Genomic DNA, 24,248 nt, shown 5'->3' with positions numbered 1-24,248 from the left:
CAGAAATAATACTTCAGTAATGTCTCATGAGGCACTGTAGTAGACTAATTTGTTAGACTAATTAAAGTGCTGTATTTACTTGTGTACACAACGGTTTACAATCTAGTGTATGCTATTAAAGTACATTTAGGAGGATTATTAACTGAAGAAAACATTTTACTGCATCTGCTCAAGGTCATATACTGTTATATTTTAATGTGTGTGTCCTAAATTATAAGCTACTGTCAATAATTCACTTTATAAGTTTAGTTCGGGACGTTGGAGGAGAACACATGCATATCAAGTATACAATAATAGGACAAGGGCATGCCTCGAACCACTCCGTATAATCAATGACGTCGGCTGTCTGTACCTCCTACCAGAGAGTGCAGTGCACCATCAAGATACGTCTCCACAGGTCCACTATAGGTCGTGTTATTATAAACTATATCTATGATGCAGTGGTGAATAGTAAGTTTCAAGTTTTCAAGTTTCAAGTTTTATTTGTCATATGCAAGTTAACACAGGGTCAACAGTATAATGAAATGTGTGCTAGAGAGACAGCAAAATCAGCTAAATTAAATTATATATATGAAATATTTTAAAATAAGTACTATATACAATTGAGATCTGTGCTTTTCAAAGAGGGAGAAGATTTAAGAAACGTTTTTTTTTTTAATGTACTCGGAACTAGGAAAGTGAATTTCTGAAAAAATAATATTATTCCCAAATTATTGGTCCAATTATTATTTGCATATGTTTTATAACCTAAAATGTCTGGAGGAGATTTGTGTAAGTGATCACAAAAGATAAACTCTTACATCAAAGCATGAGACAAATGTATTTCTACTTATGGAATCTATATATTTTTAAAGAATACATTAATCTAATAATTATAATTAACAAATACAGTTTATTTTTCTTGTCAAACTTCTAATTATTACGATGGCGCACTCCAAACTCCAAATCAGATTTTTTATTGATTATTCGATGTTATGTTTTATCATGTTTTATTTAACTTATTGTATATGTTCTCATGTAAATCATCTGCTCAGTGTTCTTTAACTTTTAAACTGTTTTAAATTGTTGTTTTGTAACATTGTTTGTCCACAACTTGTAAATCCCTTTACACATTTGAATTATTATTATTATCAATATTATGTTTTATTGTTATTATTAATATCTTCGAGTGTCTAGGCAGATAAAATAGATAGTCCTGTGAACAAAATGAAGCTCTCAATGACCCGCAGCAAATGTATTGTGAACAATATTAAAGCGGAAACGGAAGTAGATGGGCGTACAACCTCTCGCGCGATCGTTCACTCTTCGGCTAAACCAATAGTATACGTTGGTGTAGATAGCGGTCGATTGATTAAGGAGGTTATCAGTGCTCGGCTACATTCCTAACAGGAAAGACATTAAAGTTTGGACATTAATTCATCACTGAGAGCGGAGCTATTTTATTATCCCTGGAAACGTGGCAGGGGAGACCACCCGAGGGGTAAATAAACAATATTTCTAAATCATTAAAAAAAATTTAGCTCCGTTTTATATTAGCGTTAGCTAAAGTTAGCTACTTGGCCAACAGTCACGTAACTAGCTGGTCACGTTAGCAACGGACACCAACGGACTGATGAAAAGTGTTAAAGAGTTCAAGCTGTATGTTTGTGTAAAAGACAAACTGGACTTTTGTCATTTGACATCCAAAGAAATGTGTTTGTCATGGTGTTTGTTTGTTTTGTTTTTTTTACAATTTTCCATTTCTGTTTGCAGCTGTAACTTAGTGTATCAGGTGACAGCAAGATGTGCTTCTATATAAAACTCCACAATACTACTGACATACAATATTACTGTGGATCAGATTAGATAAACAGCTGCTAACTATTTCTCCTCATTGTTGTGTCATTCACTGAGGTGATGGGGAAACACTCAGTGTGTAAGTGAGAGTTGGTTTGATATTGTAGTGCTCAGATCCCTGACATCACTGCTATCTGTACATCAATGTGTCAGCACTGGAGACACTCTGTCCCTCAGGAGCAGAGAGCTAACAACAACAACTAAGGACCCCGGCTGGTCATATTGGCCTTGATCTAGACCCCCTCACACACACACGCACACGCACACGCACACACATATATGAGTCAGATCTTGTGACATCGTTGTTGTAAAAAGATATTCAGTATAATGATATAAAAGTAGGAAATATGCACATTTGAGAGGCTTAAAACTACATTTTCTGCCATTATAAAAAATAACAAATTACAAATGAATCAGCTATCAAAATATTGGGTGTTTATTTTTCCGTCCATCTAATAATCGATTAGTCGACACTTGTTAAAGCTATGTGTTAATGTATTTTAGATTGAAATACTGTTTACATCCTACAGCAATCAATCAATAAAATGCTCTGACAAAAAAATCTGGTGTCTGTCGCAGGTTTGTAATAAGCCCGTCCTAACGTTTAATTCGACCCTAATGAAATGATTGGACTGCCGACCTTTCTACCTGCCTGCCTCCCTGCACACACTCTGCCTGCACACACTCTGCCTGCACACACTCTGCCTGCACACACTCTGCCTGCACACACTCTGCCTGCACACACTCTGCCTGCACACACTCTGCCTGCACACACTCTGCCTGCACACACTCTGCCTGCACACACTCTCCCTGCACACACTCTCCCTGCACACACTCTCCCTGCACACACTGCCTGCACACACTCTCCCTGCACACACTCTGCCTGCACACACTCTGCCTGCACACACTCTCCCTGCACACACTCTGCCTGCACACACTCTGCCTGCACACACTCTGCCTGCACACACTCTCCCTGCACACACTCTCCCTGCACACACTCTGCCTGCACACACTCTGCCTGCACACACTCTGCCTGCACACACTCTCCCTGCACACACTCTCCCTGCACACACTCTGCCTGCACACTCATTGCACATCACGTGAGTCTTCCACAAGCTGCTAGCTTGACAGCTGTGAGTACTAACAATATATTGAAGATTCAGAAATGTCCCTTGTTTACATTCATAATGATAGTTTATGATGAGGGGCTCTCGCTGGCTTCTCCGATCACTGGTTGCGTTAGACTTTCTCTTTGTCAGTTTGACATGGTAATAATAATAATAATAATAATAATCTTTTATAATTACCATGTCTGTCAAAATGATAATCTATTATAATTCTTTTCCATGATAATAAGGCATATTTAATAGCATTTCATTTCCATTCTTTTACTTTCATCTTTTAATAATGAATATACAGAGCAGATAGAATTATTATACATTATGCTTTTATAAGCGTAGATAATGTTTCCCTTCAGTGACAGTGGAGTTCACTAAAAACACTGCGGTCATTGTGCCTCAACAGCCAATATGAACATTGCAATTTTTGTCTCCTCTTTAGTTGAGCTTGTGTTTGCATCACATGGCTCTGCTCCGAAGATCCCCCCATCCCTCATCGCTCCGAACAACCAGATGCTTCAGTTCACTCAGGTACCAAATAGCAGCCAGAGCATCAACACAGATTAATTTCTACATCCATGATGATGTTGTTGCTGTCTTGATGAATGAGATTGTTTCCTGTTCTCAGGGAAGTTAAGCGCAGAGGACTGTTATGGAAGACACTGGTCGGCGTCTCTGTCGGCGCACCTGTGGCCGTGGGCGTCCACTACGCTTTGTCCGAACACAGAGACCGGAGGAGGATGAAGATTGTGACCGAAGGATTTGGTCGCTTCTGCAGGTTTGAAATAAAATCCATAAATAGTTATCCACATATTTAAAGTGAGATTACAAGTGACAATCACTGGATGATGTTAATGTTAAGTGCAACAGTTTCACAAGTGAAGAAGAATCAACACCTTATTTGTAAAAGGAGGAAACATTTAGTTCCTTCTTCCACAAGTTACATCATTTCACTTTAAAGCCATTTGTTTTTTCCTTATTATCACCTTTTGTTTTTCTAATCTTGTGTTTACTTAGAGATGTGCTCATACGCTTCTTACATTAAAGTCCTTCTGTTATAGAAAATGACTAATCTAGTCTATAAACTTTAGTCGACCAAGAGTCAAAGAGGGAGCATCGCTCGTAAAGTCAAAAGAGGCATTAACGACGAGACTATAAATGACAAGGTATGTTGTTGTCCGATAACATGAAGTCTCATCTGTGCGTCCTCAGATCTCTCTCTGTGGGACTCCTAATCTCTGTGGATTACTGGTGGACCACCAATGTGGCTCTCCGTGGCCAAGATGAGGTAAGTTCTCAATTAAATATATAAACTCGTTCTGGGCGGAAAAACAAAAAACAATGAGAAAATTGGCGGAAAAATCTGTAACGGCAAAAATAAGTTGAGCAACTAAAGACAAAGACTGTTGGTCCACTCCTCACATCAACACTGCTTTTTACATCAGCCTCTGAAATGCTTGATAAGTTATAAATTTCATCATTTGCCCAATTTTAGCCAGAATTAAGGTTTATAAGTAAAATCTCAATATTTTTGTTTGACTGATGCTTTTATTTTGAAGTCAGTTCTCACACGCTCTTACCGTAATGCCTTACTTTTTTTGATTCCGTGACAAGTTGTACTTTAATATTTTAATATCGTACGGAGACTTAAGGTTTACCGCTGTCCTCCCCTGCTAGAGCAGCCCATCCTACGTGGCCGAGCTGTCAGCCTGCCACCAGAGGGCGGCAGAGTGCATGGTGGAAGGAGCCATGCGCAACGGAGGGATATACATTAAACTCGGCCAAGGGCTGTGTTCCTTCAACCACCTGCTGCCGCCCGAGTACATCCGCACGCTGCAAATACTGGAAGACAAGGCCTTGAACAGACAATACAAAGAGGTGAGAACTGCAACACAAACGGAGCGCGAGCTTCAGTGAAAGAGGACAATGTGAACTCTCTCAGGATGCTTGTTTGTGTCTGCAACAGGTGGATGCTCTCTTCAAAGAAGACTTCAGCAAAACCCCAGAGCAGCTTTTTAAAACGTTTGACCCTGAACCCATAGCTGCCGCCAGCTTGGCCCAAGTTCATAAGGCCGAACTGTTTGATGGGACTCCCGTCGCTGTGAAGGTGAGAACAAAGTCGACTATTTGTTTCCTGAACAAAGAACAAAACTCCCTGAGGGTAAAGGTCATAATTAATAGAGTTTGCTGTGCAGAGTCAGTTTTAAGTGACGTTTCAGTATTACCAACAAACCTTGAATATGTTGCCCTTTGTCCCTTTCAGTAAGAGGAAATATGCTCTGTTCCGTGTAATCCTTCATAAAGCTGAACTGTTCTGGTGCCCACAGGTGCAGTACATCGACCTCAGGGATCGCTTTGACGGTGACATCAGAACATTGGAGATCCTGCTGGATATTGTTAAGTTCATGCACCCCAGCTTTGGATTCCGATGGGTTCTTAAGGTCAGAAAACATTTAGATTTCTTGGTTAACCCTCCTGCATCCCGTACAAAGTAAAAAGCTCTGATGTCCTTAAAGGACAAATGTCAAACAACTGCCATAAAGATATTACATATTAATAATATGTAACATCTTTTAACTAACTTAATACAGCAACAATAACACGAGTGGAGTCAGGAGGAGAGTGTTTCCGCCTCACAGGGCAAACATGAGTTTATGCTGCGATGACCGTGGGATCAAACATGGTGGTTTTAATTGGTTTCAGAAGGGACACGTTGTCCTGAAGGCTCTGTCTGTACTTTAGCAGCACACTATTGCTTACATACAAAGTCTTCTTGCCAAAATTGCTGCCATGCTGTGTGTGTCTGTGTGTTTAGCGTATTATTACTGTTCTTCTTCCGTCTGTAGGACTTGAAGGGCACATTAGCTCAAGAGCTGGATTTTGAGAACGAAGCCAAGAACTCTGAGCGATGTGCAGAGGAGCTGAAACACTTGAGTTTTGTTGTTGTACCAAAAGTCTTCTGGGAGCAAACGAGTAAGGTGCGGTTATTATCAATGCTCCGACAAACACTGCACTTCCATCCTTTCCCTGGCTAAAGCTTTTTCTCCCTTTCAAATTCAAAGAGAGTGTTGACGGCAGAGTTCTGCAACGGTTGCAAAGTCAACAACGTGGAAGAAATTAAAAGACGAGGATTAAGTTTGAAAGATGTGAGTTACAGGTAATATTCAGAGTGGAGGATTATCAAAGAAATACCTTTTTATTTATTCAATATTTGTTTTCAGACGGCCGAGAAACTGATCCGCACATTTGCTGAGCAAATATTCTACACGGGTTTCATCCACGCTGACCCGCATCCTGGAAATGGTGCGTACATCAGCGTACATGTCATTACTTGTGTTCATCAGTGAAGAGTGCATCTCAATCCTGTAGTGACGACATCAGCAGGTTCTTCCAGCTTTCTGTCTCTGATTGAACTGAAGGACTCGTGCTTTTATTCTAGCAATGAGTAAACTAGAGGATCCACCCAATACAAAGGAAGAACTAATATTACAGTATCATCAGTAGCAGTACATGTGCAGGTGAATAAGTAATAAGTCAGACAGCTCCCCGTGCTGCACACACAGAAACACTCTGCACGGCACCAGGGGACACTAAGAGTGTTGATTTTAACCCGGCGTTAGCCTTTTGCTTATTATTTACAGTTATGTTAGCTGCATGTAAAGATGATGGTTACGTTCGGAAGCTGTATTAGGAACCACCAAGTTAAACTAGCGGTAGGTTTTGCTGACATGACTAATAAAATGATCACTTTGCTCGACACAATTTGTTTATCATTCAACATTCTTAAAGTCGTCGTGGGAACTTCCGCGTGTTGAGCCCTCAGGGCCACCGTACAAATGTCATTTAGAAACTTTATGAGAGCACTGACGAGATGCTTCAACTGTCAACAGCCCTGCTCTGCACGGGATGTCTTGGTCATAATGACCCACATTCAAGGGATCCTCATTAAGAGGCCTTTCCTTTAAAATAGGTTTTCTAAAGCGACTTTAAAGTGTGAGCTCATCACATACATTCTTTGTGTTGCAGTTCTGGTGAGACGAGGTCCTGATAACAAGGCAGAGCTGGTGCTCTTGGACCACGGCTTGTACGAATACCTCGAGCAACGGTAAGCTTTGTCTTAGTAACAACTTCTGAAAATGTTTGGCTATCAGCTCCAACTGTGACCTGTTCCCTCAGTGACCGAGTGGCCCTCTGTAAACTGTGGCGGTCCATAGTCCTGAGAGATGAAGCAGCAATGGAGAACAACTCCAGAGCACTCGGTGTCAAAGGTGAGACACCTCTCCGTGTTTGTGAATGGAAACAGTGTACGATACATTTGTTTGGGTATGAAAATCACCAGAGGATCGAGTCGTCCCCTCAATGATTTGTCAGGAATGTACAGAATAGATTATGTTTATTCTTTTCTTAATGCGTACGGAAGCCCACAAGAGGCCGACATCAGTATCACAACAAACACTGTAATAATGTAATAATAATAATAATAATAATAATAATTAAAGGATCTTAGAAAGATGATTGTAGCATCAACCTTTCTTCACCTGTTCAGTCAAAACTATTTAGATCAGACTTGAGATGTATCATCAGCACTTTTCTTGCTCACTGGCCTCTCAGGGCTTCTGTAACGTTGCCGTTTCATTTCTGACCTTGCTCTGCAGAGTACTTCCTCTTCAGCGAGATGCTGCTGCAGCGACCCATCGACATGCGGAAGCTGGGCCTGTCCAACATCCTGAGTCGGGAGGAGACAACCTACATGCGCCAAATGGCCAGCAACCGCTTCGAAAGCATCATGCAGGTGCTGAAGGCGATGCCGCGGCCCATGCTGCTGGTGTTCAGGAACATCAACACGGTCCGAAGCATCAACATCACTCTGGGAGCGCCGGTGGACCGCTACTGTGTCATGGCCAAGACGTTAGTGCTATAAACGATCATAATATATAACTCCAGAGATCGACATGGCTGTGACTCAATGTTTACCTTTCGTGACCTTTGGGTCTTCAATAAAAAGTCAAAGATTCCCCCAAATGAGTTACGACACACTCCTGGTCCTGTTTCAAACTAACGACACTTCTGAACTGTCATCATGGAACGACTTTAAACTTTAATAAACACATTGTTAACATTTGACCAACAAGGAATCTAGAATTTATTTTACATTCAAAGCTTCTTTTGAGGTTTTTGAATTCAGTGTCGGATGTCTGTCGTCATATTTTATGACTTCATCTTTAAAAAGAAGAAAATCCTCACTTTAAATAGTGATTCAGCCGATTGATTTTAATTAAATCAATTAATGAATATAACTCCTCAGTGCGTGCGGGAGAACGAAGCGCCTTCCTTCTGAAGGCTGAACAGCTACAAATATGGATTGAAGAAGAATATTCTATTAGATACAAACTTTTCTTTTGACTTGTGAGTTATTGAAAATGTTTGAATCACACAAGTCTGAAACAATCTCACGCTCCACCACTGGAATCTACAAGTAGGAGCATTGAACACAACGAAGTCATGCAAAAAGACTTCAAGCTGAGGAGTAACATCACTTACTTACCATGTTCCAGTAGTTTAGCAATTGCAACATTTAAAGATTACAAGTGAGCTCCGTCAAATGTCAGTCACCTTAGCTTCACATAGACGACGTCCTTCTTGTTTTCTAGTGCGGTGCGATGCTGGGGGAAGCTGCAGGCAGAGAGGACGGGGATGCTGCCCAGGCTGTGGCTCCATCGCTGGGCGAGGACAACATGGGAGGGTCTCAAGTTTGAACTGGCTTTGAGGTAAAGACTCATTTAATCTGCGTCAATAATACAAAATGTTGGAGCCGAGAAATATGAACGATGTGACTCCTTAACAGATGGGAGATGACAGTGATGAGTCTGACGCGGTCCTTCCTGAGCCTGCTGACGTACTTTGGTCTAATATCTCTGGACGCAGACTTGTACGAGTACCTGAGGTAGAGCAGTCGGCACAGAGAAGGAACAGAATAAGGAACAAGTTAATGCAACAGCAAGGAGTCTTTCCCTCTGCAGCTGCTCGTAATGGAAACGGTTTCCACATCACAATATCCTGGACTCTGAGGTCAGACGTGACTTTGTCACAATGTGTGAGAATGAGAACTGCAGGACTGTAAAGCATCAAACCCACTCCAGCGTAGACGCCCTGAGAACCGCCTATTGTAAGGTTTTAAATTCAATCATCATATATTTTCCAATGATCTATTTTAGTGTAATCTTAGAACAGCAAATTGTTTAAAATGTTAAGCTGCAGTTTGTTTTAAAGAAACATTTATTCTGTAGCTGCAGCATCCACCATAATGAATAACTACAACGCTGAGCTGCGTCTGCTCTGGAACGAGAGAGAAGGTCTCTTCTCGGGTTGCACTGAAATATTTAAGTGCAAGAAACTGCAGCTTTAATAACAATACAGATGATAAGTAAATGATGTCATCGCCTCCTTTGTGCCTGTCTGCCAGAAGCTGTCGTACACGAAACCTTTTAGATCTTGGTTGTGTTTAACTATATATTTGAACCGGATGAAGGATTTTAAGTCATCGGACGTTATCAGAGACACAAGCTGAGCACACGTTCCTCCGGGACATCCCGCGTCTGCCGCACAGCGTTGGAGAAACGCTGATTATTAACGTAAAACTTATTTATTCAGCGGTTTTACTCACGGGACTCGTTTGTTTGGGAGGAAACCTCAGCGGAGAATTCAGCTCCTGAATGATGAACACTGAAGGACTGCTAACTGGGAGGAACTGACTGCAACACGACTTAACAACGTCACTCAACTCTTTTGTCATGTTTTAATTGAGAAACCTCTCGTGGCAGAAAATGAATTAAAGCTAAATAAACACACACACGGCTTGTGTAAATGACTTTTACTGATTCTTTTCCTTTTTTAATACAAAATATCCTAAGAAAACTTGTTGTCTTCTCTTTTTTTTTTCATCTAACAAGTAAGAAAAACAAATCAGGTTTGCACAAAAATGGCCATAACAAAACTTTTTCTCCGTTCAATATAAAACAGCATTCAGTAGACGAGACGTGGGAATGTGGCTCTCAGAAATGAGCTGTTACTCTGTCGATCTCCAGGAGGTCGTCCAGGATCTGGCGAGGAAGGCAGGAGGGTGACATTAGAGCAAGAAAACAGACTTCCCTGCATCCTCTCTTCGGTTAGTGCACTTACTATGTCTTGAGTGGTACCGATCTTCTTGGCCAGCTCACTGCGCTCCATTGTACTGAGGTACAAGTACTTGTTGAGGAGTTCTCCGTCCAGGATGTTCCGCACGGCGTTCTGCAGGCTTCGTCTGGCACTTTGCAGCATTCTGGATGCAAGACACAAAAGCTTCAGTTATATCAAATCTGCCACTTAGACAAAGTCAGAAACATGATCCCATCTTTGAGCCGTGACTTCTAATATGTGACCAGATGCAAACCTGAAGGCTTTTGGGTTCAGACCAGCGTGATGAGGCAGCATGGTGTTCAGAGCGTTTTGCAACATCAGCAGACGGCGATAAGTCTTCTCCTGCATGGGGAGGAGCAGACCAACTCCTCCGTCTAGGGTTGCTGTGGGAGGACAGATTTAAAAAGGTTTAGTCCACATTAAACATTTGGGTATTTGAATTTCCCAGAGCTTTATTTGCAGGATTTTATCATTTTAAATCCTCTTATTTGAAAATGAGATGGATCAACATAATGTATTTCCTGTAATCACCCGTCTGTCAGCGTTCACTTCCAATCCTCATAAAAGTAGCCTGACTTTTTCTTGTTTGACCTCTGGTACTGAGAAGGAATTTGGACCCTCAGAGACTCCCTGTTATCTCATGTGGCTTATTGCAAAAGCTTTTGGACCTCCAGTGTTGCGTTAGTGTAAAGTGTTTTTGATGCGTTAAATGTGAAAAGACGGAACTATTTTTGAATCGAAAGTCGCTTTTAGAGCTCTGACGGAATATGAGTGAACTGAGATGTCATGGTTTTGATGGTAACCAGTCACTACTCGCTGTGTGTCGAGTCTACTGAACTCCAGAGTCTCCCTCATGATCAGAGGAGAGGCAACCTAATCCTTAAGGGTCACACATCTAATCCCAAAATCCCAACAAACAAACCACACTATCGAATAATAAGTATCCCAATCTGGAGTGTTGGCCACTTACCAAACCATGTGATGTGCTTGTTGTCCCAGGTCAGAGCCTTTTTGCTGGCAGTGTCCAGGGCTCCTCTGCACGGCATCCTCCAGAAAGTGTTTATGTTCGCTCCCGCGTTGAAGTCCGCTCGCCTCAGCAGGCGCATTCCTCCAAAGCTCTCTTTAGCTGCAACCACAGACCACACATTACATGAGTGGATGTGACATAATACTGAAATGCATCACATTTGCATATGTCAATACATACCTTCAGGTAAATACATATATACATAGAGGTTCTTGTCTCGATCTGACACTAAAAGATAAAGAGAAGAAGATTAATTAGAACAGAAAAACAACTTTTGATCCAATTCTATTGAATTTGTTTGCTCAGGGCATTCCAAACATTACCCAATAATCCAAGTTGGTTGTTATCCACTATGAAGTCGATGCTGTAAACCTCCATGGGCTTTGCATCCTGTCGACAAAACGGTAAGAAAACATTTGAATCCCAACTGACGGCTACAGTCGCCATATGACCAGAGCTGCTCTCTGCAAGATGAACCCGACTGCATCCAAATACCCACAGGAGACACACCATCAATACTTCAATCAATAAACTACTGGTTAGTGTTCCTCTACACTCCAACACAGCACTTCGGTGATTGGCCCTAACTGAATTGTGTTAATGACTTACAGGGAAAAAAAGCTTTAATTTAATCTGGAAACGAGTGAGAAAAACACTTGTTTGTTGTTGTAATACTTATTTCGGCCACAAGAGGGTGAAGTTCGCCGCTACCCCCCGTGTTTGAAATGGGACTAAAAACATTCATGTTTTCTTACAGGTGAGTTTTGATTTCTCCACGCGCTCTAAATACAAAGTACCTGTTGTGTGTTCGTACGTTATGTAACATTACTGTAATGTATTTTAAACCGCTCTAATCTGCCATTTAAAACACGGGGTAGTGGTGCAATGCCACCTCTTGTGGCCTGAATAAGTATTACAACAACAAGGAAACTGATCCTGGCAAAACTGTTTTTCCACCCGCTTCACAAATAACACTTTTCTTTTTCACACGTTTTATAATCGTGATATAGTAAATCACAAAACCCGGTGGTATTGTTTCCTCACCCTGCTGACGAGCGACAGCGTCTTGCTCTCCTCCTGGTAGCGGAGCAGCGAAATGCTCTTCATCACATCGGCGGCCAAGATGAAATTCTTGATGCTGAACATCTGGTGGATGTAGAGCTGAGTGTCGATGAAGGCCATGCCCGTCAGGTCGTTGTCCTTCAGGACCCACAGGAAGATCTGCAGGAACACGGAGAAGCTTACAACCTTCATTTTCCACATGCACTTTCAAAGCTTTGACCAGTTCTGAAAGTGTCAATTTGATACTGATGCCTTCATTAGGACACTAGACCATCAGCGACAAGATGTTGACACTTTCCATTGCAAAGTTTGACAGTGAGGAGAACGTCAGCCGGTTAAAAGGAATCAAGATCTTTAGGACACGAGGCAGTGGTGCTCATGGGAAATGTAGTCCACAGGGGCCGACAAAATCAACACAAAATGGAAGTTCCTTGTAGTTGCTTTAAATTTAGTTTGTCAATAGTGTGGAAAATCTACAAAAATTAATTTGCATCAACGAAAGAAAGAATTTCAAGAATGTTTTAGCGAATTCAAATTCAGTTCTAGCATCAGGCAGTAAATAGATACTAGTAGTGAGTGTGTGTGTGTGTGTGTGTGTGTGTGTGTGTGTGTGTGTGTCCGACCTTCTGTCCGATGGCTGACACCAGGTAACCATGGCAGTGACACAGAGCTGTCACCGGTCCCTTCTGTTCCTTCTCATACAGCACTTTGAACTTGTTCTTGGTGAGGGGCTGGTTGGGCTCTGGCACCACTTCAATCACATCCAGGATCACGATCTGAACAAAAGGATCCAACGAGAAGCTATCAGCAGATGTTCTCATGTCTTATTATCATCATCATGAATAAATAAAAGACAAGACCCCCTGGTGTGGCGGTCTCGTTGTGTGCTGCTCACCCGGCCCCTGCAGGTGACCTCCTCCCCCTGCATCAGGCAGGTCCCTGCTGCGATGTAGCCCTTCAGTCCAGACACCGTCTCCTGACTCCTCAGTGCCACCGTCTTCATACAGGTCACATGTTCCCACTCCTCCAGGTCGAACCTTAAGGATACAGAAGGGAACATCCACACACCTTTAAAGCGTTTGTGTTCCTGTGAGCCTGCATCTCATTCTGGTTGCTATCGCTGCATCTTGCAAATACAAGTCAAAAGTCCTGTTGGTTCAAACAGCTACAGGGGAGGTGAGGTGAGGGGAGGGGAGGTGAGGGGAGCCGACACTGCTGTATAACAACCACAGAAAGAAAAGCAGTGGTGGAGAAGAATGTTCTATTCTCTCCATCGACACTTTGCCTTCTTACAGACACTGAAAAGGTTCCAGGAAACTTGCGCAGAGACAAAACGATAATCTGAGCTCGTTTCAAAGCCTGGGCGTCACATCTTCCTGGAACTGTTCAAGTCTTTGCAGATTTCAGGACGATGCAGTTAGCAAAGTAGGAAACTCAAATGCACTCAAAGTTAAGTACACCAGGATGATAGGAACATGCATCCAGACACACCGTCATGAACTACACGTTTCACATGTTTTCCAGCATTTAAAAAGAAAGTACACGTTAGTTAGATTTAGTCTTAATGTGGACTTTTAGAAGTGACCCGACATTAACAACCGACCCTCACTGTACTCTGAACTCTAGCCTGTTGATTCATTAAAGCCTCATGTCTGTTAAAACAAAGATTTCTTATTTTTACCGTGTGTTGGGAATGGCCTCCCAGCTGACTGGAGAGATGAGCTGGATGGAGAACCTCTCCTGCTGAGGATTAATGTAACGATCATCTGCAGGGGGACACAGGGTAAACAACAGGAATGTCTCCACAGAGTTCAAAGAAACATCCAGGTAGCTGATCTTTAGCTAAAGTCACAATTTCAGGAAAGTAGCTTTGAAAGGCTGTGTGTGAAGTGTGTGTGTGTGCATGAGAGTGTGTGTGTGTGTGTTCATGTCTGACCTCGTTCTATGGTTTCGAACTCCTTCTCCTCTCCAGTCATCCTGGGGATGCGTGTGCACGGCTCTTTCACACTGGTGCACACAGCGTACACCTAAAGAAGGAAAAAGCCCAAAATCACACCAAAGACTTCAAAGTCACTCGTTCATTTTATTTCTGGCTCTATCGATGATCTGTTATTTTGCCCGGCGTTATGTGTAGAATGTCCTTCAGCTTGTGTCTCTGGTGCTGTGTGGGCCGAGTGAGAGAGAGAGTGATGAGTGAGAGGAGCCTTGCCTTGCATTCCACATGGTAGGCGACGTAGTGGACGGTGCACCTCAGTGGGATTTTTCTAACTGGCCAAGGGGCATCGTAGGACAGATAGGTGGGCAGGACGCTGATCCTTAGCTCGCCCTGTGGGAAAAAACACACACACACACACACACACACACACACACACACACACACACACACACACACACACACACACACACACACACACACACACACACACACACACACACACACACACACACACACACACACACACACACACACGTGTCTGTAGATGTGTATAATTGGACAATAAAAAGACATTAGATGATAAATATCTAAGTGAAAGTAAAAAATAAAATAAAAACCTTTAAGCATATAAAAAATGTGTAAGAATGACATTAATCCAAATGAAATAAAAAGGTTTTCAGCCGTTTAAAAAGGTTCAGTCTGCATCTCTTATAGCTCCTTGTAGGATATTCCATCATTTCAGAAGCCTATTTCCTGTTGAGTGTAATTGTGAGTATGTAAACACCCAGCAGTAGAAGATCTGAGAGTGTGTGAAGGATTATAAAACGTCAGAGAATCTGCAATCCAGTTCCAAACCATCAAGTCAAATCATTCAAATCTGTTCTAAGAGACACGGGGAGCCGCTGGCGTGCAGCTCAAGCAGGTTCCTGGTTTCGGTTAAAGGTTGAGCAGCACAGCTCTGAAGAACCAGTAAAACCAGCATTGCAATAATCTAATCTATTTTAAATAAAACAATATTAATACTACTTATAACATCGTCTTCTTCTGTGTGAAGTTGACAGAAGAGAACAATACAAACACAGTGAGAGTCCTTCGTGTACCTGTTTGTTGAAGTAGAGGAAACCTTTGGGGCAGTTGATGTTATGGAAAGGTGAGAAAGACTCGATGGAGCCATCGATGGTCATGGGGTGAAGCCTTATGGCTCCACGGGAGGTGACCAGCATCCAGTGAGGAGACGGGCCACAGATAAACACCTGGGACAACAATCACACGTGGAGAGTTAGGTAGTTAATGAAAAGCATCAGGTCGGGGGGTCCGGGGGAACATTTAGCCTTAACATCTTGTCTTATTGTATAACAATATATATTTTAAGACTATAACAGTTGATGCATAAATGTGTTCATCTCTTTAAGGTTGCAGCTGGTACATGTGGAGCTCATTTAAATGTATTTATATTTATTTGATATATTACTTACTGCCCCCGAGACCAATAAAGCCTTATTAATATAATAATATCATCATTTATATATTGACTGGTAAAGTAACTAGTAACGAGGACTGTCAGATAAATGTAGTGAAGTATAAAGCAGCAGTTTCCTCCACTGAGATGAGAAATGCAATAAAGTTAGCTAATGTTAGCTAGTTAAGCTAACACTACATAACAGTCAGCAACGTTATAGAACATTGTTCTGTAATGCAGCAGCTACTATTATCAGCACTGTAGCCCCCAAACATGACAAGAGGAAGAACGATGCACATTAATGTTCGCTACACAAATAAAAGCTTAGATCAAGTCCTCACTCAGTAAGAGCCACGTGTGACGAGATGTAAAACTGCTTGTACCAACAATGCCAGCGCAGCACGATGGGGTGTAACAATGGCTTCCTTACCCCCGAGTATCCAGAGATGTCCTCAAAGTATCTGAATCTGGAAATCCGACTTTTGACAGCTGAACTCTCCTCGGCGGCACCGCTCTCCGCCTTCTTATCTTTCTTAAGCTTTGATTTCTTCTCTCTGAAGTTGATGTTGTGGGGCACCTGTGCAGAATGAAGTAGCACCGTTCAGATTCACTGAATTCAACTTTGACTCGATTTCGTCCGTCGGCGTTTAGCGCTTACTTTTTTGAAGCGCACTTTGAGGTTGTTTTGCGGCTGCTGCTGATCATACGGGAACGCCTCATAGATCAGAAGCTCCTGTTCCACGTGCACCTGGAAAACAAGAAACCTTTTCCTTATACGTTCTCATTCAATGTCCTTGTAACACACAAAGTGACACACAAAGAAAACCTCACCAGTAAATACGGTCTGCTGTAATTATAGCCGAGTGAAACCAAAGACACCTCTTTGACGAGTGGGATCTCTCCTTGACGCGTTACTTCTTCTTTTTTACCCTCCTGTGTTGCTGATTGTCCAGAGGAGCTGTCCACCAGCACTCTCTGACCGACTGGGAAGTTCTTCACCAGGAATACTAAACGCCACTCTGGGAGCTGGTAAATCTGTTCAAGTAAAAGCAAAGATAGAATCAGCATTAAAAAGCTGATTTAGTGCTTATACTCTTCCGATGCAACACATTCCCCGTACCTCCATTACACCGTTCTCCCTGGTGATGATGCACCAGTGGCTGGGATCTGCTTTGCCTTGTCCGTCACTTCCATAAAGCCCGTGTGCCCCGTTGCGGCCCATTTCATCCTTTCCATGCGCCGCGTTGGCGTTTGAGTCTCCATACAGCATTTCCTCCTCGTCATCCACCGTGTTACTGCACACATTTAACGCTGATCCGTTAATGAACAGCACACGTGGCGACTGGTTGTGTGGTTCCAGTATGGAGGCGATGCTCTTACCTGAGGTCGTGGATGATGGTCTCTTCTTCAGACTGATTCCCGATCACGGCGTCCTCTTTGACGGAGCAGCTCACTTTGTTCTCTGTGGTGAACATCCCACTCACGTCTCGGTACGCACACAGCGTGGTCACACGCGATTGCTGTTGAATGAGAGGCGGTTTTAAGCAAGTTAACTACGGATACGTGAATCTAGTTTCTAAATGACGCTGAGCATGTGCATGTTGACCAGAGACTCCAGCCTAAGAGACGCAGTTTGTCCAGCAGGGGGGCGTATTTCTCACATGCAAAGCCTCTAAAAAAGGAGGATGATTTACTCACCGTGGGGATCTGTGGTTTCTGCAGGGACAGCCGGTGAGTCTTCCCCATGTACGAGTCGGTCTTCAGCGCAAACATGGTGACCACTCCCTCTGCAGTCATGATGACCACGTAAGGGTCCGCCACGGAGCAATGCACTATGGGAGAGCCCAAGTCCACAGGGATGAAGTGGAGCTGTGTCACTGAAAGTAGAATTGAGAGAGAGCGTGTCAGTGGAGCCGGTTGCCATTTTGTTTAACAGCTTTAATATTATTCAGATAATCTACTTAATTCCTACGACAGTTTGTTACGGCAACAAGTAAATAAACATCTAGTTGTCACTAGTGCTGCACGTGAGCTTCTATCGAGTCATATTTTATCACGTCTTCAAATTAAAGTATTGAGAAAACAGTTCGACTGCAGTGGAAAGACTAAACGTCAACAAACAGAATCAGAAGATTTCATTTCGATGAAAACATTTTGTGACATTTGGAAATGCTTTCATTCATCTTGTTTCAGCACATTTAGATGTTTGGACTTCACACCGCTGGAGTTATTGGAGATGTTTGGATCTCATGAGTTGGAAACGATCCTAAGCAGACACCACTGGAATCTCATGTTTCACTTTTCAACCTAATATTAATAATATATAATATCCTATTTCACCTCCTTCCAGCAGCCGGATGCCCATGGGGGAGACTTGGATGATGTACTTGTTGTCACCGATGTTTCCAGCAAACACAGTGGGACCCTGGGTAGCAAAACCACTGGTGTCCAACTCCATGATCTCCTGACCCGTCTGAAGGATCTGCACACAGGTTGCAGAAGATAACACAACATATTAAATAGGTTTTTGTTTTTCCAAAATCTAAATCTCCGGACATCAGAGGAGTATTGACGTGTGTTTTACCATGGTTGAATCCTCTCTGCTCAGAATGAGAAAGCCGTGCTTCTTCGTATCATCTTCCAGGGGAGGATCTGTCTTCTGCTCCTCCTCTTTCTCTTCCTTCTCGCCCTCCTCTCCATCCTCACCGGTCTCTGTCTCTGCCCCGTCCTCTGAATCGTCACTTTTTGCAGCCTGGGAAAGGAGCGAGAAGCATCTCACTTGTACAGAATATAAAAAGGTGTCGCCACAAACGACTAAACGTGGGAGTGAAGATTAGATTAAGCAGAAACACAAGTACTTTTTTATCTTCCTTGACTTCATTAGAGATGACGGTCCACATGTCGTGGCAACCTGGCAACTCAAACGTAGTGACTACTTGGGGTCGGATGCTTCTCTGAGAACAGAAAGGAAACAAATTGAAATAAGCAAGTAGAAGTCGGAGGCAGTGCACGGCACATTTCAAGGCTTTTAGGTTTTTTATCATGCGTGCATCTAACCAGAAACACATGCATTAAAACAACATACAACAGTGGAAGGATGTACCTGAAGTACAGACAGTGCACCGTTCTTGCCGTAGCCAGAGCACACCACCACCTCCAGGTCAGGCTCAGGGTTGTTCTGGAACTGTGTGTTAAATGAACATCAGAGTAAGAAACCTCAAAACACAATTCTTGAGAAAGGAAGCGATGGGTAACACCGACAGTGACACATCTACAGAGACACTAGAAAGTGTTTTAATGCGTTTACCTCTTCAGACAAGAAGGCAGGTTCACCCATGGAGGCATTCGCACAAGGTCCAATGTTGAGTATGCTATCACACACCTGTAAGAGAACACATCACATCTGTCACCTTCCACAGCAGACCTGTAAAAGCAGGATTTACAGAACAAGGAATTAAGCTTTGGTTGTTGTTGTTTTCTTTACCTCAAAGGAGTAGGTGGCCAGCTGAGTGCCTGACTGGGCCTCACTTCCGTACACTTCTATCTCATCCACCTCGTCTGACAAAACAAAGAGGTTGAGTGAAACAAAGATCGGCAGTTCAAACACATATTTCTGGCTAAATGTTGCACACGCATATTAATATCTGGGAGCTTTTAATACAGAGTGCAGATCTTTTGTCTGATTCTTGAGTTTATGTGCGTACCCTACAACCGGTTTACATTTACAATGTGTACATACCCGTCCAGTTGGAAGAAGACTCTACTCGCTTCTTTTTACTTGGTGGCTCTTCCTGGAATTCAGAAGAAATTATTAAGTTCAAATAAAACAAGTGCAGAGAGCGCTGTACATATTGACTTTAAAAGACACCTTATCGTATTACCTGATCGCTGCAACTACACAAGCATGAATCAACCAAAGACAGCATTTCAATGGTGCTTCACAACAACACGCTACATTCAAATCCACATTCTACGCAAACACAAACACACCGGTTTATCTTTATCCTTCTCTACGTCCTGCATTTCTTCGCCCTCCTCTGGTGGCGTATCCTGAAGTTTCTCTGTGTACTTCAGGAGCAGAGAGTTTCCGAGACGGGAACCCAGGAAAATGTATCCAGGCTCCATGGTCACCATCTGGAGGAGGAAAGCCCAGAGGGCGAGAGGCATCAGTTTCTATTCTAAATCCCCTAAAGGCTGACAGAATTAGTAGATATTCAGTATTAACTTTACACCCTAGTTAAACCAGCAGCTTCTGTGTTCTCTGAGGTAAAATAACTGTTTTTATCAACGGAGTCTGGTGGCTCTAAAGAGAGTATAGATAACGGCTTCAGTGCAGAAGTCTGAAGGGAAGGTAAAGCCTTTCTTTTAGGTGCTGCCCCCGTCCACAGCAGTACATTGCTAAGAGACTTCTGTCACAGGCTGAACTTACGCAGGTTGTCAGGACGCTGGCAGCTGCTTTGTCAAAGTGGAAAGCCCGGACACTTCTCATGCCGTCAGTTATGAGCGTCAACACATATCTGCAAGACAACAACATGTCAGTGAAGAATCATTACACTGCCACCATTGTCTTTGTATATTCTGGTGGAGATTACAATGACTCACATTTCTCCTCCTTTCAAAGAGATGACCATCTTGTCATAGGCAATAAAGTCAGACTGAGAACAGTCTAGTGTGATCCTCACTTCATCCTGTACACCTGGGTAATAAAACACGTTATCCACGGATGAGCATCGCAGAATATCAAATGATATGTAAAGTAATGAGGCCAGATATCAGAGATACAAGTATAGTTGTGTGTTGTGTGCTTACGCAGAGGGAATGCTGTGGTCCCAGCTGTCTGAGAGTTGAGAGAAACTCCATATGGTGGAACACTCTGGTTCAGATACAGCAATGAATTCACAGCAAACACCACCACACCACCTGAAAAGATTTCATATTTGATCAACACAACACACTTCCTCACATCAAACACGGCAACAGGATTTATCTTTATGGTGGAGAACATAGCGACCACACCGTTCAGAAGTAGCGACAACAAGAGAGAATGATCTGAGCTCACCGATGGGCTTAGGAACAGGCATGACCTGTGTGCAGTCGAAAGGCAGATTACTGAGGGACCAGATGACCGGATGAACCTTCTGCATTATGTTGAGGGAGATGGCAACGATGCTGCAAGTGTCTTGACGCACCGCCACACGCCTGATCAGAAAACAGAAGTTAAACATTAAATCTGAATTGGCATGCTAAGAAATTAGAAGTCATGGACATAGTTAGCTAAACAAAGGCACTACATCCTTAATTTAGACTTGGTCAATATATCTATTAATAGCTGATGATGTGGTGGACTGACTGACCCAGGCCATGTCTGGTTCGGCTCGAACAGTATGAGCAACGTGGGCTCATAGTAGCCGTGGAGGAACTTCATGTCGATGATGTTTAGCAGCTTCTCGTCCAGCTCACGGACATCAATGATGTAGCTGGGTAGGAAGCTGGATTTAGGTCTGTAGATGAGACGCAGCGATAGAAATGTTAGACAATGACACGTACATGTGTGTAGTAGTCATTAAACAATATCTATTCATGTTAACCATGGTTAGATAACAACGAGAAGCAGGATACAAATTGAATTATTTAAATCAAATGGCAGTTTCCCATCTCTTTGTCTTGTTCTTCTTAACATTGATAAACATTTATAGCAACTACAATTCAAACCGTTACAATTAAAAGGGGTGGAAGGGTGTGAAATTACCACATTTGGTAGAAATAAAACCAAATTCCTTCTAAGAACTATAATTTACAGCATACACAGAACAACAAAACCATCGTGTAACTTTTCTTTAATGTAAAAATGTGTTGTATGTTCATACATACCAGAGGAATCAAGAGAGAATATTGTGTTGGCCTATTGTAGAGAGTCAACTATCTATTATCCATCTATGTATTGATTTATACTAAACTTCTTTGTGCATGCTTGTAAATTTGACCGGCTCAGAATCGGCCGATCAATCGGTGCGTCTCCAGTTTCAGTTCCACTGGGAATCGAGATGTAAACATTTATGGTGCTGTGAGGGTTTTGGGCTCCAGGTGCCTCCCAGACTTTAATCATTAATGAGCCGAATGTAAAGTGGGCTGCACACGTACCCTTCTCCAACTCCGCCCTCCTGTTCGTCAGTTAGAGTGTCTTTCCTGAAGGGCAACACCACAAGCTGGGTGCCATAGACGAGCATTACAGCGCAGCGATTCTCTGGATCCACACGGACAATAGGAATATGTACATTCTGTACAAAACCATCCTGAAAGTGTAAAGAAAATTGTTGTTAAAAAATGTATTTACTCTAATTTAGACAGACAATGTTTACTGTGGTCTTGTTTCTACTTACTCTAAGCTCTGGCTCTTCAAAGTAATGGAGAGACAGAGTCTTGAGGTCGTGTGTCCCAGGGTCATACTCCACTACCGACAACTACAGAGAGAGAAAAAAAACACACACACACACACACACACAGGGCACAGTCAAAAACAATTGTAGGCAGTTTAAGATTCAGTTAGGCAGTGCACAGCTTAGACAATAATACCTTGGCATCTTTGAAACTGAGAAGGAGTGCATCTCTGTTGGCTCCCACAAGCTGCACACTGGCCATGGACATAATATTGCCAAAGAGAGAAAATGATGCCACCTGCTCCAGCTTCTCCTTACGAGATTTGGAATCTGTAGGAAGAGGAAAGAGTGAAGTCGGACCAGAAATGCACTCATTTAGGTTTATATCATACATTAATGGTCAAATATGTTCTTTGAGTATGACGTCTAGACATACCTGAAGACTTGTCAGCCTTTGATGTACTCTGAAACAATGACAGACATGTTACACGGATCACAAAAAGCTGTTTATGCTTGCATTTCAAAACCTGGCACAATGAAACAAGCTGATTGACAAGGAGACTTATAGTTACCTCCACATCATGAATAATCCTGTAGACATACAGTTGAGAAGTTCCAGCAACAACCAAATTCTTCTCCTTGCTGGATATAAAGTTGCAGTACACAGAAAACTCCACCGCAGTGGGGGTGTGTGCTTGTCTGTACACAGCATACATCCTGGAGAAGTTCCCTCACTATCTGAGGTGAGAACAGTCATGTCAGGATCTCTTAGCATCACTTTACACAGACACTGTCCAATTAAGATGCACACACAAGCCGAACATTTATTCTCCAAGTCTTTCTACAAAGTACACTGGAGTGGCTTGAGGTAATTGGCTAACAGTGTGAAACCTTGCTGAAATGATATTCAGTGAATAGTTTGAATATCCTACATTCAAAATTAAATATATGACTCCAGTCCACCCTTCAATGAAAGTTGTGCTTTGATAGTCAATGCCAATAACAGGTTTTGCTTAACGTTAACGCACCATTCAAGTAAACCTCTTAATGTATACTTCCCTCATACATACATACATATACATTTGACTGTTTTTATCTTAGGCTATTTAATACAGCAATTAAATAACTTCATGGTGAACAAATGCTAGTTAACTTAGCTGTCAATTTACCAAAGGTAGCGCCAAGCTTTGGCAACTAGCTAGATATTAACGTCAACATTAGTGTTCCACCTGACAGCTAACGTGGATTTAGTGAGAAATGCAAGAAGCACAAGCCATTGAACCATGTTGTTAAGACTAATGTGTGTCTCAGCCAACAGTTATCTTCAGGTAACGAATGTATGGGAAAGCTAACGGTGGCTATGTTAGCAACGCGCTAATGTTCCTGTTTGTAGCTAGCATATATTAGCTAGCATGGCACAGCGCGTGCACCTGACTTTAGTTTTTTTGGCATGTTTTTACAAATGGTGAATTAAACTTGTCAACGTACCTATATCAAACACGTTATCAGAGTGTGTAGCTTTATTGTTCCTTCTTCTGTTTACATTTAGGGTGTCATAGTTTGTGGTTTACTAACTTAAGCTAGCAGTTAGTGGTCGTTGTGTTGTGTCGCTGCCGACTTCTTTGTCTTTTCATTTCCGGCAGACTAGCTGCTCCGAGGAGTACTGCTGCCCCCTAGCGTTCAGAAATATTATCAAAGCTGAATTCCACATGTTAATGATTACCTATTTTTAAAGAAAGGGAGAAAGGTCACAGAAATTATTGGAATCTTAGTACATTTGGTTTATTCCACTATTTAAAGCAACATTCCCCAGATACATAATGTTTCAAAGTAAAAGTCTTTATAAATGAGGGTGCAGATCCACCAGGTTTCTTTGAGTTTGGCGAACCCTTATAAAATGAGGGGTAGTTTAGTCTCAGGTTATTTGCTGCAATTTAGCAGGACAAAAAATACACTTTAAAATATAAATGTTACTGTTAGTTTCTTTACGAATCCGTTGCAATGCTGCAAAAAAACGTAAGTGTAAAAAAGTGTAACTTTTGTCTAAAGCAACAATGTGCACAATTGACGCTCACTTTCACTTAAATTGTATTTCTTTTTTTGTATATAAAATATATAGCTGGAGATTAAACATTTTAAAACTACATTCTACATTCTTATTCAGAGCTTGTTTTAGTGTGTCACGCAGTAACAGTAGTGAAACAGGCCCTAATACAGCTTTACATTTACAGTTAAATTATACATTATCGTTACTGTA

General features: G+C 42.2%; 2 protein-coding genes across 6 annotated transcripts; one reads left to right on the top strand and one right to left on the bottom strand.

Moving 5' to 3' along the window:
• The first annotated feature begins 1,332 nt into the window (after window positions 1-1,332).
• adck5 (aarF domain containing kinase 5) lies at window positions 1,333-9,804 on the top strand. Of its 3 annotated transcripts, XM_029442446.1 has the most exons (15): window positions 1,333-1,480; window positions 3,397-3,485; window positions 3,583-3,732; window positions 4,167-4,242; window positions 4,632-4,832; window positions 4,921-5,061; window positions 5,282-5,395; window positions 5,801-5,932; window positions 6,017-6,100; window positions 6,176-6,257; window positions 6,981-7,059; window positions 7,131-7,222; window positions 7,610-7,862; window positions 8,606-8,722; window positions 8,800-9,804. In XM_029442446.1, exons 2-15 carry the CDS (start codon window positions 3,418-3,420, stop codon window positions 8,900-8,902), a joined length of 1,692 nt encoding a protein of 563 aa, XP_029298306.1. In that variant the 5' UTR covers window positions 1,333-1,480; window positions 3,397-3,417; the 3' UTR covers window positions 8,903-9,804. The 3 variants fall into 3 exon arrangements, with proteins under 3 accessions (XP_029298306.1, XP_029298309.1, XP_029298308.1); XM_029442449.1 differs by lacking the exons at window positions 1,333-1,480; window positions 3,397-3,485 and having other exon boundaries at window positions 3,594-3,732; window positions 4,637-4,832; XM_029442448.1 differs by lacking the exons at window positions 1,333-1,480; window positions 3,397-3,485 and having other exon boundaries at window positions 3,594-3,732; window positions 4,634-4,832.
• Window positions 9,805-9,810: 6 nt separating this feature from the next.
• On the bottom strand, window positions 9,811-23,803 carry cpsf1 (cleavage and polyadenylation specific factor 1). Of its 3 annotated transcripts, none has more exons than XM_029442440.1 (38): window positions 23,480-23,803; window positions 22,564-22,729; window positions 22,428-22,455; window positions 22,188-22,321; window positions 21,995-22,075; window positions 21,756-21,907; window positions 20,969-21,115; window positions 20,674-20,813; window positions 20,424-20,534; window positions 20,217-20,310; window positions 20,044-20,131; window positions 19,605-19,748; window positions 19,354-19,405; window positions 19,099-19,172; window positions 18,922-18,996; window positions 18,718-18,798; window positions 18,473-18,568; window positions 18,199-18,366; window positions 17,955-18,096; window positions 17,313-17,491; window positions 16,995-17,134; window positions 16,735-16,909; window positions 16,446-16,649; window positions 16,273-16,362; window positions 16,045-16,191; window positions 15,256-15,408; window positions 14,429-14,545; window positions 14,156-14,246; window positions 13,901-13,985; window positions 13,115-13,256; window positions 12,843-12,995; window positions 12,202-12,378; window positions 11,481-11,547; window positions 11,338-11,385; window positions 11,101-11,256; window positions 10,384-10,513; window positions 10,134-10,272; window positions 9,811-10,054 (listed from the first exon to the last, which is right to left on the bottom strand). In XM_029442440.1, exons 2-38 carry the CDS (start codon window positions 22,705-22,707, stop codon window positions 10,007-10,009), a joined length of 4,392 nt encoding a protein of 1,463 aa, XP_029298300.1. In that variant the 5' UTR covers window positions 22,708-22,729; window positions 23,480-23,803; the 3' UTR covers window positions 9,811-10,006. The 3 variants fall into 3 exon arrangements, with proteins under 3 accessions (XP_029298300.1, XP_029298301.1, XP_029298302.1); XM_029442441.1 differs by lacking the exon at window positions 23,480-23,803 and adding an exon at window positions 23,161-23,326; XM_029442442.1 differs by lacking the exons at window positions 21,756-21,907; window positions 21,995-22,075; window positions 22,188-22,321; ... (1 more) ...; window positions 22,564-22,729; window positions 23,480-23,803 and adding an exon at window positions 21,486-21,618.
• Between the last annotated feature and the right edge of the window lie 445 nt (window positions 23,804-24,248).

The sequence above is a fragment of the Cottoperca gobio genome, chromosome 11, assembly GCF_900634415.1.
Source record: "Cottoperca gobio chromosome 11, fCotGob3.1, whole genome shotgun sequence".
Classification (NCBI taxonomy): Eukaryota; Metazoa; Chordata; class Actinopteri; order Perciformes; family Bovichtidae; genus Cottoperca; species Cottoperca gobio.
This window is presented reverse-complemented; position numbering and strand designations above follow the sequence as displayed.

What these genes read in the sequence shown, in the direction of transcription:
- cpsf1 (XM_029442440.1), bottom strand. Translation starts at nt 22,707, where the DNA reads ATGTATGCTGTGTACAGACAAGCACACACCCCCACTGCGGTGGAGTTT. An exon ending in TTGAAGAGCCAGAGCTTAGA is followed by an intron (nt 21,908 to 21,994) that starts GTAAGTAGAAAC and finishes TTACACTTTCAG; the next exon opens with GATGGTTTTGTACAGAATGT. An exon ending in TCGGTACCACTCAAGACATA is followed by an intron (nt 10,055 to 10,133) that starts GTAAGTGCACTA and finishes CTTCCTCGCCAG; the next exon opens with ATCCTGGACGACCTCCTGGA.
- adck5 (XM_029442446.1), top strand. Translation starts at nt 3,418, where the DNA reads ATGGCTCTGCTCCGAAGATCCCCCCATCCCTCATCGCTCCGAACAACC. An exon ending in TGAACAGACAATACAAAGAG is followed by an intron (nt 4,833 to 4,920) that starts GTGAGAACTGCA and finishes TGTCTGCAACAG; the next exon opens with GTGGATGCTCTCTTCAAAGA. An exon ending in GGACTCCCGTCGCTGTGAAG is followed by an intron (nt 5,062 to 5,281) that starts GTGAGAACAAAG and finishes TGGTGCCCACAG; the next exon opens with GTGCAGTACATCGACCTCAG.